The sequence below is a fragment of the Hyperolius riggenbachi genome, chromosome 6, assembly GCF_040937935.1.
Source record: "Hyperolius riggenbachi isolate aHypRig1 chromosome 6, aHypRig1.pri, whole genome shotgun sequence".
NCBI lineage: Eukaryota > Metazoa > Chordata > Amphibia > Anura > Hyperoliidae > Hyperolius > Hyperolius riggenbachi.
The window spans coordinates 194,249,347-194,265,709 of record NC_090651.1 but is presented as its reverse complement, the minus strand read 5'-3'; the positions used below and the strand labels follow the sequence as shown (position 1 = coordinate 194,265,709).

Below are 16,363 nucleotides of genomic sequence, written 5' to 3'. Positions count from 1 at the left end.
TTACTGAGCGGCGGACGCTGTCCGCACGCACCTTATTGGCTGCGCTGGTGTCTCTGCCCTTCTTTTTTAATAGTCCCCATGGCGGACGTTGTCGACGCGCACCTGATTGGTTGCGCTGCCGGTTCTGCCTCTATCATTTCTCCTACTGTAGTGATAGCGGTTGTGTGGAGACAATGTCGCGTTAGGGGTACTTTCCCTTTCGCGTCATTGCCTGCTCGGTCTTCACTGAGAGGCGGACGCTGTCGGGGCGCACCTAATTGGTTGCGCTGATGCCTCTGCCTCCACCTCTTCTGACTGTTAGCAGTCTTTGCGGCGGACCGTGTCGGCGCGCACCTGATTGGTTACGCGGCCGTCTCCTCCCCTACCATCCTTCCTACTGCCAGTCCTTGTTTGTGGCGGACGTTGTAGGCGCTCGCGTGGTTGGAGGAGCTTTGACCACGTGCTGCGCCCGAGTTGGTATGTTCCGCTTTTCCATAGGCTTAGTACTATGGATTTTGATTGGCTAGTTGGAAGGTCTGTTTTGATTCCTATTGGAGGGGGCGTAAGTGCTTCCTTGCGGACGTGATAGGCGAGTTGATGATTGGCTGGTTTTTGCATTTCTCTCTTGGTCACATTTTTATGCAGTTGTTTATTATATGGGTATGATGAGCGCTGTCCCTATCTCACTGTAAGGATTTATATGTGGTGGGACATGTGAATACCATTTATTTATATATTCAAGCATATTTTCCAGTGTGCCTCGGTCTGATTGGTTATGTCTAGCTGCCCGTCACATGTGATTGGTGAATTGTTTGCTCATGCATATGCGACCACATTAAATAGGTAGTTCTCTATGTGGTCCACTGCTGTTTTATATATAACATGATGTGATTAGGAGTTGTTCAGTATGGGTCTATGAGGATTTGAGAAAGGACCAGGAGAGTCCGAAACGCCTGTGCGTCATCTGGCTGGACCCATGCTTTTTAAACATGTTGATGTTTTAAACTCTCAATAAAAATCTTTTTTACTGACGGTGCGGATCTTGAAGTATCAGAATCGTTTACTCTTACTCCAGAGTGGATCCTGGCACGTCCTTCTTTTTGCATTGGTGCATGAACACTTCCATTATCATAAGACAACTATTAGTCATGCACTGTACAAAGTTGGTCTTTATGGAAGAGTGGCAAGAAGAAAGGCATTGTTAACAGAAAGCATAAGAAATCCCGTTTGCAGTTTGCCACAAGCCATGTGGGGGACACAGCAACCATGTGGAAGAAGGTGCTCTGGTCAGATGAGACCAAAATTGAACTTTTTGGCCAAAATGCAAAACGCTAAGTGTGGTGGAAAACTAACACTGCACATCACTCTGAACACACCATCCCCACGGTCAAATATGGTGGTGGCAGCATCATGCTCGGGGGGGGGGGGGGGGGGGGTGCATCTCTTCAGCAGGGACAGGGAAGCTGGTCAGAGGTGTTGGGAAGATGGATGGAGCCAAATACAGGGCAAACTTGGAAGAAAACCTCTTGGAGCCTGCAAAAGACTTGAGACTGGGGCGGAGGTTCACCTTCCAGAAGGACAATGACCCTAAACATAAAGCCAGGGCAACAATGGAATGGTTTAAAACAAAACATATCTATGTGTTAGAATGGCCCAGTCAAAGTCCAGATCTAAATCCAATCGAGAATCTGTGGCAAGATCTGAAAACTGCTGTTCACAAACGCTGTCCATCTAATCTGACTGAGCTGGAGCTGTTTTGCAAAGAAGAATGGGCAAGGATTTCAGTCTCTAGATGTGCAAAGCTGGTAGAGACATACCCTAAAAGACTGGCAGCTGTAATTGCAGCAAAAGGTGGTTCTACAAAGTATTGACTCAGGGGGCCGAATAATTACGCACACCCCACTTTGCAGTTATTTATTTGTAAAAAATGTTTAGAATGATGTATGATTTTCGATCCACTTCTCACATGTACACCACTTCGTATTGGTCTTTCGCGTGGAATTCCAATAACATTGATGCATGTTTGTGGCAGTAATGTGACAAAATGTGGAAAACGTCCAGGGGGCTGAATACTTTTGCAACCCACTGTAGGTAGAGGGAGAGCTGACCAATCCAACCAGTCAATCGCCTGTATACTGTTATATACTGGGTACCACATACAGTACAGCACCAGTATCTGTTCATACATAGCACCAGTATATTATGTTTTTTTATTTTTATTTGGCGTGCATTGGAAGAAGGGTAGTCTTATACGGCGAGTATATCCCAAACTCTATATTTTAACTGGAAAATTTGGGGGGGTCGTCTTATACGCCCAGTCGTCTTCTACACCGGAATATACGGGTAATTTGATCAAAATCCCTCTGATAAAAGCCTTATGGGTCTGCCACACTCTTCTCCTTCCAACTTCCTCCGTTGAGTTCAAATCAAAAAATTCCTGAATGTTATCAGACAGTAGTTTCACATTTGTAGATGGTAAAAGTATTGAGGTATTCAATTTCCAAGTAGCAGTAGGAGGTGGTCTTGGGGAAAACTGGAGATCTAAGCTTGTTGGTGCGTGGTCTGACCAGGAAATAGAATATGTTAGCCTGTTTGGCCGATTGAAGGGTATGTCTGTTAGTGAGAAACATGTCTATTCTTGTGTAGAAATGGTGCACTGATGAATAGAATGTAAAATCACATTCTTCACTGTGGAGAACTCTCCAGGTGTCAAATAAGTCTTCTCTGTGAAGAAGATTAGAAAGAGTATATATCTAGATCGTGAACGTCAGTTTGTGGTGTCCAGAGATTGGTTAATGATGCAGTTGAAATCTCTGCCAATGATAAGGAATCTATTTTGTGCTTCACGAGCTTTAGAGACCAGTTTCTTTAGAAACTGTTGTTGACCACTATTAGGAGCATACATGTTGAGAAGAGTGAGTTGATGGTCATTAAGTGAACCAATGAATAGAATGTAACGACCTTAGGAGTCTGTCTCCAATTGATTTGGTGGTGACAGATTTTTGTGGAGAGGATCATCATGCCTCCTTTTTTTTTTTTTTTTTTTTTCTTTTTTTTCTTTTGAAAGTTGCTATAGATAATATGTGGGAAAGCAGGATGAGGGCATGAGGGGGATTTGTCTTTCACTAGATGAGTCTCTTGGACAAAAAGGACATCTGATTTAAAGAGAATCTGTATTGTTAAAATCGCGGAAAAGTAAACATACCAGTGCGTTAGGGGACATCTCCTATTACCCTCTGTCACAATTTCGCCGCTCCTCGCCGCATTAAAAGTGGTTAAAAACAGTTTTAAAAAGTTTGTTTATAAACAAACAAAATGGCCACCAAAACAGGAAGTAGGTTGATGTACAGTATGTCCACACATAGAAAATACATTCATACACAAGCAGGCTGTATACATCCTTCCTTTTGTATCTCAAGAGATCATTATACACAGGCAGTGTGCATAGAGGGGCCAGGAGGGGGGAGATGCGTCACAGAACCACAACACTGAAGAACTTGGCAGCCTTCCAGAGACAGGCTGACAAGTCTGACAAGAGAGAGATAAGTTGATTTATTACAGAGATGGTGATAGTAGAACGTGCTGCAGTAAGCCAGAACACATTAGAATAGCTTTTGGAGCTTGTAGGATGATAAAAAACAGGATGTAATTTTTGTTACGGAGTCTCTTTAAGGGATATTGCTTCTTTCCATAGAGAGAAATGTTTCACTGGGTGGTTAAGGCCTTTAGCGTTTATAGACGTCAATTTTTTTGGTGATTGAAAAGTCTAAATATAGTCGAATTGACGTAAATCACAAACATCGGAGGTTAGATTTCTCGAACTTTGACTGGAGGATTGGGGAAAGGAAAACAGCAGGACTTGAGAAAATGAACAAAATGTACACATGTTCCAGAAGACCATATAGCTGAGGAAAACTGTGAGCCTTGTAAGGGGTAGAAAGCTGGAACGGAACTACACCTCTAAACTCTATGTGGGGGAGAAGAGGTTGCCAATTCAAAAAACAAGGTTAGCCAACCAAACATGACTTCAATAAAGCCAGATCATGTACTCAGTCTTCATGAGATTTTCTGTCAAGCCAGCCTTATTTTACTTGCACCTGCTCCTTTGTGTGGTTTGGGAGCATTGTCGGATAGTTGGATATCCCAGGACTGTAGTAGCTTATATCTGTCGTTAGTTGAGGCGTTCACAAACATTTTGCCTTCTTTTTGGATCAGGATGTTGGTGGGGAAACCCCATTTATAAGGCATTGAGTTATCTCTTAGCGTTTTAGTGATAGGTTGTAGGTCTTTGCGTTTTAGTAAGGTAGCTTGGGAAAGGTCAGCATAAAGACTTATGTTGTTGTAAGGCTCTGGAAGATTGCATTTCATTTGGATATAGTGAAGAAGCCCCTCTTTTGTGGTATAGAATTAGAAGCAACAGATAACGTCGCGTGTCACTGTGTCCAGAAGGTTTTTTTGGACAAGGAAGTATGCGGATTCCCTGAGTGGCGTATTCAATCTTGAACTTTGTGAGCTGTTTGATAAAGCTCCTAAGCTGTGAAACACCAACAGATTCCGCAATTCCCCTAAATTTAAGGTTACAATGATGATTTTGATCCTCTTAGTCTTTTGCTTTGGATTTGAGCCATGAAATGTCAGAGCTGGAGTATGTTATATAATCAACAGTTTTGTTCTGTTCTGTGGTTAAAGGGACTCCGAGCAGTGCAGAAACTATGGTGACACCTAAATCGTCGCCCTACGCCTTTTAGTTTTCTCTATTTTCGCGATCGAAATCGCGGCCGCAGCATTTTCAATCGTGAAAATAGCGAAAACTAAAAGGCATAGGGCGGCGGTTTATATATCATTGGAAAGAGGAGAAAGAGAAGAGAGCTTTAAAATGATATGCATCTTTCCATAGTTTCTGCACTGCTCGGAGTCCCTTTAAGGCACTGATGGAATCTTCTACAGAGGATATTCTGTTTTCTAAACTGGAGCTGGATTGTTGTAGGTGATTAGTTATATTGGTAAAGTCAAAGGTCAGAGAGGATTTTAAAGATAACAGAAGGTCTTTCATATAAGACTGTGTGAGGATTTGATCAGAAGCAGGAAACTGCTCAATTGGTGCCAGTATAGGGAGAGCAGGACTTGCAGGTTCTGCTGCCGCTAGAAGGCTTACCTCCTTCGATGTACCACATAGCTTGAGGTTAGATGGCCTACATGAAGAGAGAGTCCGGAGAAGAGTCTCTGTGAGTGGGGAAGGGAGCTGCGGATTCCCGTGCATCAGCGGTAGTAGCGCCAGAGTCAGCAGGTACAGGCATGTGGGAGTCAGCACCATGTTGGTTCTGCTCCGGGCTTGTATGCCCGCAAAGATCTCAGGCAGTTTCTGTGGTCTGGGCGCTCTCATCTTCCTTTTTTTGATACCTCAATGTCTATCAGAGTTTCCTCCATTGCTGAGTTTCTGGCAGGGAAGAGATGAGCAGGAGCGGCGGGGGTTGGAGTCGCTATAACAGGCTGAAGCACGGAGCTAAAGATTCAAACGTCCGCCATAGATGAGTTCAGGACACGCCCCCAATTGAGTCAATTCTGTTGAACCATTGTTTTAGGGTAGGAGGATCAGAGGATTTCCATATTATAGGTATTGTGTCTCTGGCAGTATTTATCAAGTGAGTTAAGATGGATTTTTTTGTAGGAAGATGTGGCCCATGGAACACAATGTAGGAGGAATGTTTCTGGTAGGAATGATATTGACATGGCAGAAATCTGTTCTGAGAATTTATGTACTTCACGCCAGATTGATTTGTAATTTTGGGTAGGACCAAAATATGTGGAATGTTTCCCCCTGAGCTTCTCCAGCATTTATCATTCAGGTAGTAGTTTTAGCTCTACCTCTACAGGTACTTCCTCCATCACTTACAGAGCTTTGAAAAAGATTAAGATCACTATGGACAAACTCTCCCTTGTCGATACATGGCGTTTTCTCCATCCAGCAGATAGAGAATACACATTCTACTCTGGGCTACACAAAAAATATGCCATAATATAATAGACTACTTTTTCATGCAACAAAGAGATGTCCTCTTATTACAAACGCCATTATAGATGCCAAAATTCTAGCTGACCATTCCCCAATAACTTGCACTATGAAAACCCCTCATCATATTCCTAAATCCTTCTGTTGGAAACTGAACCTATTTCTTCTACCAGTCAACACTAATATCTCCTTACTACAAAAGGAATTAAATGCCTTCATTTAAATTAATACCCAACCAGAAACCCCCTCCCTGACCGTTTTGGGAAGCTCACAATTCTTCTCAAACCACAGACAACTACTAGTAGTTTGGCAGGCTCTTAGACTTCTGGAGAGACATTTAAATTAAAAAATAAGACCTTTATAGTTGTCAGGCAACTGAATTACGGTTGCCTATCTGAGCAAGCGAGGCACCCACAGTCCACCTACCATCGATACAGATTTTAAAGGGAACCTAAACTGAGAAGGATAAGGATTTTTCCTTTTAAAATAATATCAGTTGCCTGACTCTCCTGCTGATCCTTTGTCTGTAATGATTTCAGCAACAGCCCCTCAACAAGCATGCAGATCAGGTGCTCTGACTGAAGTCCAGATACTTCTGCAGCAAATAGATCAGCAGGACTGCCAGGCAACTGGTATTGTTCAAAGGGAAACCTCCATATCCCTCTTAGTTTTGGTTACCTTTAAGTTGAGCCGAGAATTTTGTCCTTTCACTACATTGATCCGTTTAAAGGGGGGCGGAGCCAACATTCTGGCAGATGGTTTAGTTTACAGATTTTATCTTAGAATGTCTGGTTCCTGAACAAACACGTGGTTGCACATATCTGCAGTAAATGGGGTTTACCATCTATGGACCTGTTGTCTGCCCAGAGCAACATTCTTCTTCCCCAGTTTTTCTTCCTGGACCCAAAAGGTTTTCAAAAGGGAATAGATGCCTTCATGCAGGACTAGGTATTGGAGAATAGATTTGCGAATAGATTTGCCTTTCCACCACACAAGTGATTCTAGATCAGGCCAAGATAATCCTAGTTGATACAGACTGACTGAAAAAAAACACTGCTACTTTCTGCAATTATCCTTGGGGATACTCTCACAATAGTACAGAGGTGCCAAAGTAAAAACTCTTAAAAACAGTTTAAAAAGAGGTGGTAATGGGGAAATTGCTTCCTCCAAAAGATATTCGGAGATGAGATACAAAAACTTTAATAAACAAAAATTACAACTTTCATAGGAATTTCATAGTTGTAACTAGTAGACCTAAGCCCATTTAAAAACGGGCTCTAGGTCTGTGTTTCTCGGTGCGCGCACGCCCGCCGCACACCCGGCCGCCCGCTGACCTGCCCCGCGTGAGCCACACCCCTTTTCTGAAGTTTTTTTTTTTGTTTTTGTTTTTTTGCCTTTGCAAAGACTTTTGAGAGATTGGGTCATATGTGGGTGGGAGATGCCTTGTAGTGTGGCCTAAGAGGTACTCTGCTTCTACCTGTCTCGCTGAGCCAGCCTGGAACAGAGAGGAGAAGTGAAGAGTGTAGTATAGTGCCAACCACAGTATGCTGCATGCAGAGCTGCCACAATGCTTCCTTGCTGCTTAACCAGTTCAGCCTTCAGTGTTTTTTCACCTTATGCATCCAAGCAATTTTCACCTCCCATTCATTCGCCAATAACTTTATCACTACTTATCACTATGAATTGATCCATATCTTGTGTTTTCCGCCACCATTTATGCTTTCTTTGGGTGGTACATTTTTCTAAGAATTAATTTTTTCTATATGCATTTTAACGGGAATATTAAGCAAAAAATTGAAAAAATCATTATTTCTCAGCTTTCGGGCATTATAGCTTTAAAATAAGCTTTAAAATAACACATGCTACCATAATTAAAACCCACGTATTTTATTTGCCAAATTGTCCCAATTATTACACAATTTAAATTACCGTGTTTTTCGGACTATAAGATGCTCCTGACCATGAGACGCACCTAGGTTTAGAGCAGGGCTGTGGAGTCGGTACAAAAATCCACCGACTCCGACTCCTCAATTTAGGATGACTCCGACTCCTAATTTGCATATTAAAATCTTGTTGATTGAAACTATGTAACATGAAATCCGTCTCTTAACTGCCAACGCTTAGGAATTTTAAAAGACAACTGAAGTGAGACTAAAACTAGTCCTTGGTAAGAGTACTTGTAAAAGGTACAGACCGCAACAAAGAACATCTATCAGGCCCTAGGCAATGTAACTGTGGGTACATGTACAGTGGTTTGCAAAAGTATTCGGCCCCCTTAAAGTTTTCCACATTTTGTCATAACAAAATGAATCAATTTAATTGGAATTCCACGTGAAAGACCAACACAAAGTGGTGTACACGTGAGAAGTGGAACAAAAATCATACATGATTCCAAACATTTTTTTTCTTTAAAATTGCAAAGTGGGGTGTGCGTAATTATTCAGCCCTCTGAGTAAATACTTTGTAGAACCACCTTTTGCTGCAATTACAGCTGCCAGTCTTTTAGGGTATGTCTCTACCAGCTTTGCACATCTAGAGACTGAAATCCTTGCCCAGTCTTCTTTGCAAAACAGCTCCAGCTCAGTCTGATTTAGATGGACAGTGTTTGTGAACAACAGTTTTCAGATCTTGCCACAGATTCTTGATTGGATTTAGATCTGGACTTCGACTGGGCCATTCTAACACATCATTATGTTTTGTTTTAAACCATTCCATTGTTGCCCTGGCTTTATGTTTAGGGTCTTTGTCCTGCTGGAAGGTGAACCTCTGCCCCAGTCTCAAGTCTTCTGCAGACTCCAAGAGGTTTTCTTCCAAGATTGCCCTGTATTTGGCTCCATCCATCTTCCCATCAACTCTGACCAGCTTCCCTGTCCCTGCTGAAGAGAAGCACCCCCAGAGCATGATGCTGCCACCACCATATTTGACAGTGGGGATGGTGTGTTCAGAGTGATGTGCAGTGTTAGTTTTCCGCCACACACAGTGTTTTGCATTTTGACCAGAAAGTTCCATTTTGGCCTCATCTGACCAGAGCACCTTCTTCCACGTTTGCTGTGTCCCCCACATGGCTTGTGGCAAACTGCAAACGGGACTTCTTATGCTTTTCTGTTAACAATGGCTTTCTTCTTGCCACTCTTCCATAAAGGCCAACTTTGCGCAGTGCATGACTAATAGTTGTCCTATGGACAGATTCCCCCACCTGAGCTGTAGATCTCTGCAGCTCATCCAGAGTCACCATGGGGCTCTTGACTGCATTTCTGATCAGCGCGCTCCTTGTTCGGCCTGTGAGTTTAGGTGGATGACCTTGTCTTAGTAGGTTTACAGTTGTGCCATACTCCTTCCATTTCTGAATGATCGCTTGAACAGTGCTCTGTGGGATGTTCAAGGCTTTGAAAATCTTTTTGTAGCCTAAGCCTGCTTTAAATTTCTCAATAACTTTATCCCTGACCTGTCTGGTGTGTTCTTTGGACTTCATGGTGTTGTTGCTCTCAATATTCTCGTAGACAACCTCTGAGGCCGTCACAGAGCAGCTGCATTTGGACTGACATTAGATTACACACAGGTGCACTCTATTTAGTCATTAGCACTCATCAGGCACTATCAGAATCACTTTATTACGCCAAGTACAGCAAGAGCTGTAATCGGAATAACTTGTGGTACACATGGCAAAGGCATAATTGGTATAATACAAGACAGACACACAACACGTACACTTGAAAAGCAGTCAGTTCGTAACGGCCATATTTACACTGCTGTGCAAGCACAGGCAAATAATACTAAAGATAATAATAAGGAAGTAGATAGTGGCCTCGAGTCAATTTGATGAGCCCAGGCCAGCAGCGGCGGGGGCCAGCTGATAACCAGCTAGAGTATGCTGGTATGTGGGCCAGGTAGGGGGAGGTTGGAGTTCAGAAACCGAACAGCTTGGGGGAAGAAGGTGTTCATCCGCCTGGTGGTTTTGGATGGTATAGCCCTATAGCAACGGCCCAACGGGAGGAGCTTGAAGTAGTGGCTGCCTGGGTGAGCGGGGTCCCGGGAGATCATGGTGGCCCTCTTCCTCATCCTGGCGGAGTGGAGGAGATCGAGAGGTGGAAGAGGTGATCCGATGATCTTCTCCGCGTCAGTTATGACTTTCTGCACTTTGTGTTTGTCGCTGGCCGTTGCACCAGCATACCAGACAATGACTGAGGAGCAGAGGATGGATTCTATGGTGGAAGTATAGAAACTGGTCAGCAGCTCCCTGGGCATGCCAAATCTCTTCAGTTGGCGCAGGAAGAACAGCCTCTGCTGAGATTTCTTCTGGATTTTGGTGGTGTTCTGCTCCCACTTCAAATTGTTTGTTTGAGTCGTACCGAGGAACCGCACCAATGTCACCCTAGGAACTTCGGATTCCCCAATGAGGACAGGTGGGAGGGGGGAGGGTTTCTCCTGAAATCAGTGACTAGCTCGACAGTCTTTGCTGCGTTGAGGACTAGGTTGTTGTCCTTGCACCAGTTACATATTCTCTCTACTTCGCTGCGGTACTCCAACTCCCCATTTCTACCAATAAGGTCGATGATAGTGGTGTCGTCTGCAAATTTGATGACTTTCACAGAGTCAGCGGATGAGATGCAGTTATTGGTATAGAGGGAGAACAGTAGAGGTGACAGAACACAGCCTTGTGGAGCCCCTGTATTGGTGGTTCGAACGCTGGAGAGGTGGTTACCGAGCTTCACCTGCTGCGTTCTGTTAGTCAGGAAGTCTTTGATCCATGCCCGAAGAGTAGGGTCAACTCCGAGCTGCGTCAGATCTGTGTTCAGGATGTCTGGGCAGATCGTGTTGAACGCTGAGCTAAAGTCAAGGAACAGGATCCTAGCATAGGAGGCAGGGAGGCAATGTCTATGGGCAACTGACTGCACTCAGACCAAAGGGGGCTGAATAATTACGCACACCCCACTTTACAGTTATCTGTAAAAAAATGTTTGGAATCGTGTATGACTTTCGTTCCACTTCTCACGTGTACACCACTTTGTATTGGTCTGTCACGTGGAATTTCAATACAATTGATTCATGTTTGTGGCAATAATAAGACAAAATGTGGAAAACTTCAAGGGGGCAGAATACTTTTGCAAACAACTGTAAGAGTGATGTGCAGGTACTCTGCAGGGGAACGAGGGGATTCTTCCTCTATTACACATTCTTCATGCACAATGTGAACATGGATCAGGCCCTAGGCAATGTGACTGTGGCCCTGATGAAACGTCTGATGACGTGAAACGCATAGGTGGGAGGAGCCACCGGCCGGCCATGCGATCCTGCTCCCTGGGATGCCGGAGTTAGCGTGCGGTTATTGCTGCAGCAAAGTGTGAGGTGTGGATTCTGGCAGAGCGTGCGGGCAGACGCCGGAGCGGTGGAGCAAGGCAGTCTGTATGCACTGAAAGGAACCTTTCCCTCTCGTCCTGCACGCCACATACAAAGTGAACCTCAAATACAAGCCAGACCACACAGCTAAAGAGCAAGCCTGCGCAGTGCTATAAGTACACCGGTGAGGACTGAATGGGCCCATTCTAAAGAAGCTTATCAACTTTGGAAGCTTGAACTGTCCCCTTGTGGTGCGGTATGATTAACGCTGTGCAAACTACTAACTGCAGCTTCAAAATCGCAAGTATATGTGCTGATGCACGTTTTTGCATGGCTTAACTAGCTATGAAGATTCCTGCTTATCTTTGTGCAGCTTGTTTTTCTACTTGGCTACTAACTGCATGCTAATCAGGCATATTTGCCACACAAATGGACAGTGTGGCAATACGCATTTTATAGAAATAGGGAGTGAAATCCGAAAGTGTGTATAATTATTGAGCTTATTGAGATATTAAGGATATGCTATAATGACCCTGGTGGCAACCTCAGGTTTTTAACAGTGTGAATGGTATTGATTTTAGAAATTATATGAATGCTGGTTACTCGGGTGTGTGATAGCACACATGTGTCCCAATTCTTGTGCAATAAAAATTGTGTTTTGGACCAAAATTGGTGTGGCGCTTTATACCCTTAAACCTTTTTCTTTAAAAAATGTGACTGTGGGTACATGTAAGAGTGATGTGCAGGTACTCTGCAGGAGAATGAGGCGATTCTTCCTCTATTACACTGTCTTCATACACAATCTGAACCAGGTTTAAGGGTGATAGACAACACCTCTGTGTTCAATGTGCACAACATTCTCAGTGGATCCCCTGCAGCTTTGTGGGGAGTGCATATGTAGAGTATAGTACTACTGTGTAACAAAGTACACATGAGACAGATGAAATTCAAGTTTTATACATACCTGGGGCTTCCTTCAGCCCCCTTCAGGCTAATCAGATGTAGTTTTACTATTTGGCCACAATATGTCTCTTCTAGGAAGTATAGGGAGGATGAGAAATCAGTCTTTCTACCGGGGAATTAGAGCATTGAATGGGAACTATGTTCCCATTCATTGATCTCCGGGCTAACGGGTGGCGGCACGGGATCGCGCAGCAGCATAGCAGCAGCCTTTTGGACTTAGTAGCAATGTCCAAAAGACTAAAGTAGTTAATAAAGTAGTCGGTCATTGGTGCATTGGGTAAAAAAAATAACAGTTACTTATAACAATTCAACCATTAGGCTGGCAACAATATAGCATGCTTGAAGGGGTACTCTAGGATCAAGATTAAGTCCCATTGGTAGCTGCTTTGTTATAAGTTCCAAGCCTCCCATTTCTTATCGACAACTACATTTCTTATTGATGGAGCATTACCAGCATAACTGGAGCCCTGATGGCACACCAGTGAAGCCATTCTTTTATTATTTGTATTTATATTACGTACTTAAAGTGGACCTCTGTTGTAATACCTCCTTTTTTTTTTTTTTTTTTATTGAAGATAACGCTGTTGAATGCTCCTTACTTACAAACTCTTCTTCTTTTTATCAGCTGGCTAGAGAGAGTCATATAGTAAAGCAGTCATCTGACTCTGCCATGCGTAGTACCGTAAAGATAAACACTTGCACTTACCGAAGTTCAGACATCACCATTGGCGATCCTCGTGTCCGCTATGTCTCCACACGTGTGATCTGTGACAACAAAGTGTTTCTGGAAGACGAAGATGGAAATGGAAAGCTATTATTCAAAGAACACTCTAAAACAGTAAGTGCCAATACACTGCACCAGATGCAACATAACAACATATAGTTTTGTGAGGTAGAATTTACAGCTTTGCATGTGTTAAAGTGGATCCGAGGTGAACTTTTACTCATTGCATAATTGTGTTCCTTTCCTATTGTTTATAGGGCATTCCTCAAGCCAAATACTTTTTTTTTTTTAATACTTTAATTCCCTATAAACTAAATAAAGCACACCCACAGGTTTTCAGAGAGCCTTGGCAGTAGCAAGGGCTCATGGGAGCTCAGTCTGGGCAGGAGGAGGGGGAGGTGTTACTAGCCATTGATTTCAGAGGCAGAGGGGAGGAGGGAGGAGAGGGGATTAGGTTTTTTCACAGGCTTAGTGATCAAGATACAGATAAGCCTGCCTCTATGTAATGTTTACAAACCACATGGCTGCTGTCATTGTATCACAGGAAGAAATAAACATTTTCTATTAAAGCTGTTTGCAGCTATACTTGCTGTGTAAACTATCTAAACTTTATATAAGATATATAGACAAGTTACTTGTTATAGTTAGTTTTTCATCTCGGATCCGCTTTAAGCAATGTATGACCTGTGTGTTAATGGGCAAAATAACTTGTTTTACAACATGGCTTAAGAGAAGCTTGCCCCCCTCCCTTTAAAGGGGGTTGCAACATTCAAAAAAATGACAAAAAATAGTTGGTATTCGCAAAGAATATGCAGCCTCCCTCCCCCTTTATTTTTCCTATGAGCCTGTTCACACGGACGTTCCCCCATGGTGTAAATTTTGGCTCTGATGCTTGTTGTTAGGCGCTGGGCATCGGTATCGTTGTTTACTGTTGTTCGTGTTAATGCCATGTTTTTATCCTTATTTGTCACATAGTGTGCTCAGAGCTTGGGCAACCCAGGATCGCTTTTCCAGGTCTTCCAGTAGAAAGGGGGAGGGGACCTGATGCTTTTCTGCGAGATGCTAGACTGTCTGTTCAGTCTGAACATGCCCTTTAAAGGGGCACTTGAACGAAAAATTGTTTTTCTGGTATAACCCTCTTAGCATGTACCTAAATTAGGAGCATCAAAAACCAAGCAGCTTTTGCTTTTTTAAATGCTTGAAAAGGTTATACAGAGCTCATGCAGAGATCGTGCCCATCCCCCTTTCCTCTGCTGACTGGGGCTGCTCTGCAACAGCTCTCTCTCTCTCTCTGCTGAAGTTGACGCTGGAATGTTGAAGATATTAGATAAATAAATAAGCAAGGTAAATTACTTTTACAATCTCGTTTACACTCACTCGGCTACTTCTGTTTGCAGTGCTATGAACTTCCCCAGCACACAGCTTGCATGTCCTGTACACCAGAGAGAGAGGAGAAATCAGCTGTTAAACTCAGCCTGACTTAGCAGAGGGGGATGATACGTCGCTTAGCTCCAAGATGCCAAGGACACATTCAAAAAAAAAAAAATAATGAACTGCTTGGAATCTGAAGCTCCTAATGTTAGGTACACGATAACAGGGTTATGGCAGACAGCTACTTTTCACCATAGCGCCCCTTTAATAGTTCCCTATATGCTGAACGATGTTGGAGAAAAAGCAACACATGCAAGTACTTTAATTTCATTCAATAAAGTCTTAAAGCGCACCAGAACTCAGAATGTCCTCTCTGCTTTAAAAGATACACAACCGCATAATAACTGTTAAATAAAAAAAACATTTCTTTGTTACAGGTGATACAAATCCTAAAATAAATCTGCACTGTTCCTACTTCCGGATTCATGGAAGCAGACCTATTGTTAACAGCCCTGTGCTTTCAAAGAGCTTATCTGCCATTGGGAGTCGTGACACAGGGAGGGATCAAATTACAATTTGTGATTTGACACAAATGATTGGAAATTAGACAGGCTAAACTCCCTAAATACATACAGGATGCATTTCTCTGTTTTCTTCTGTCTTGTGCAAGAGTTCAGGTCCACTTTAAACAACTTCAGAAATGCGCACTCTGCGGCAAAACAGTCCTATTTTTCTTTTCTTATATCCTCCCACTTCCACAATCCAAAGTCCTTGTTCAGCACTTCTAACTCTCTTCTCCATCTTCCTCCTCCTTCTTCATGCTTCTCAGCTGAAGAATTTGCATCATAATTTACTGATAAAATTGACAAAATCCAAAGTGTTTTTTCCATGCATCCCTCACATCTCCTCACCTCTTTTCTACTGCTCTCTTTCTGCCTTCTCTCCACTCTCTGAACATTCTCTCTCCTCTATATAATCTCCTCATCCCATCTAACCACCTGGTCTTTGTATCCTATTCCTACATACATGTAAAAAAGGCGCCTGGGAAAAAGGTGCAGGGGTTTGCTGCTAGTAGAATCTTGCTAAAATTAGCGATATTCTACTACTGAATTCCAATAGGAAAATATAGGTAATATTTACCAATATTTTACTATGGCTAAACTTAACCCTACTCTCACACATCACCCTCCCTCTACCGAAGCCTAAATCTAAGAACCCCCCTGGTGTTGCCTGACCCTAAGGCTCCCCCCCCAGTGGTGCCTAACCTTAAGACCCTCCCTGGTGTGCCTAATCCTAATCCCCCCCTGGTAGCGCCTAACCCACCCCCCCAACCTTTCCTCCCCCTTCAACTGTTAAAGGATACCCGAACTGAACTGACATGTGACATAATTAGATAGACATGTGTATGTACAGTGCCTAGCACACAAATAACTATGCTGTGTTCCTTTTTTTCTTTCTCTGCCTGAAATAGTTAAATATCAGGTAAGTAAGTGGCTGACTCAGTCCTGACAGGAAGTGACTACAGTGTGACCCTCACTGATAAGAAATTCCCTTTTTTTATCGCTTTCTTGCTCTCAGAAGCCATCTTCTGCTAGGAAAGTGTTTTATAGTTGGAATTTCTTATCAGTGAGGGTCACACTGTAGTCACTTCCTGTCTGAGTCAGGACTGAGTCAGCCACTTACATACCTGATATTTAACTCTTTGAGGCAGAGAAAGAAAAAAAGGAACACAGCATAGTTATTTGTGTGCTAGGCACTGTACATACACATGTCTATCTCATTATGTCACATGTCAGTTTAGGTATCCTTTAAGCAGCAATATGCGACAAAAGTAGGTCAATTTTGGCCTTCCGGAGGCGTCCGATTACCAGCAATTATTTTAAATATCGATGCCTGTTAGAATCCCAGGCGCTGGGGTTTATGGAAATGCAAATAGTGGCATTGCATAGTGGGCGCAGAGAGCCCGCTCTTGCAATGCT

The 16,363-nt window shown here is 43.2% G+C and overlaps 1 protein-coding gene across 4 annotated transcripts in view; it reads left to right on the top strand.

Moving 5' to 3' along the window:
• Positions 1-16,363, top strand: part of CCDC15 (coiled-coil domain containing 15) — a 476,574-nt gene that overhangs the window by 88,720 nt on the left and 371,491 nt on the right. For 3 of the 4 annotated variants that reach the window (XM_068240258.1, XM_068240259.1, XM_068240260.1), the window contains one exon: positions 12,915-13,127. The exons of the other annotated variant lie outside the window; for it this stretch is intronic. In XM_068240258.1, coding sequence (XP_068096359.1) covers positions 12,915-13,127 — 213 coding nt within the window. The remainder of the gene's footprint in view (positions 1-12,914; positions 13,128-16,363) is intronic. 4 annotated transcript variants of the gene reach the window in all.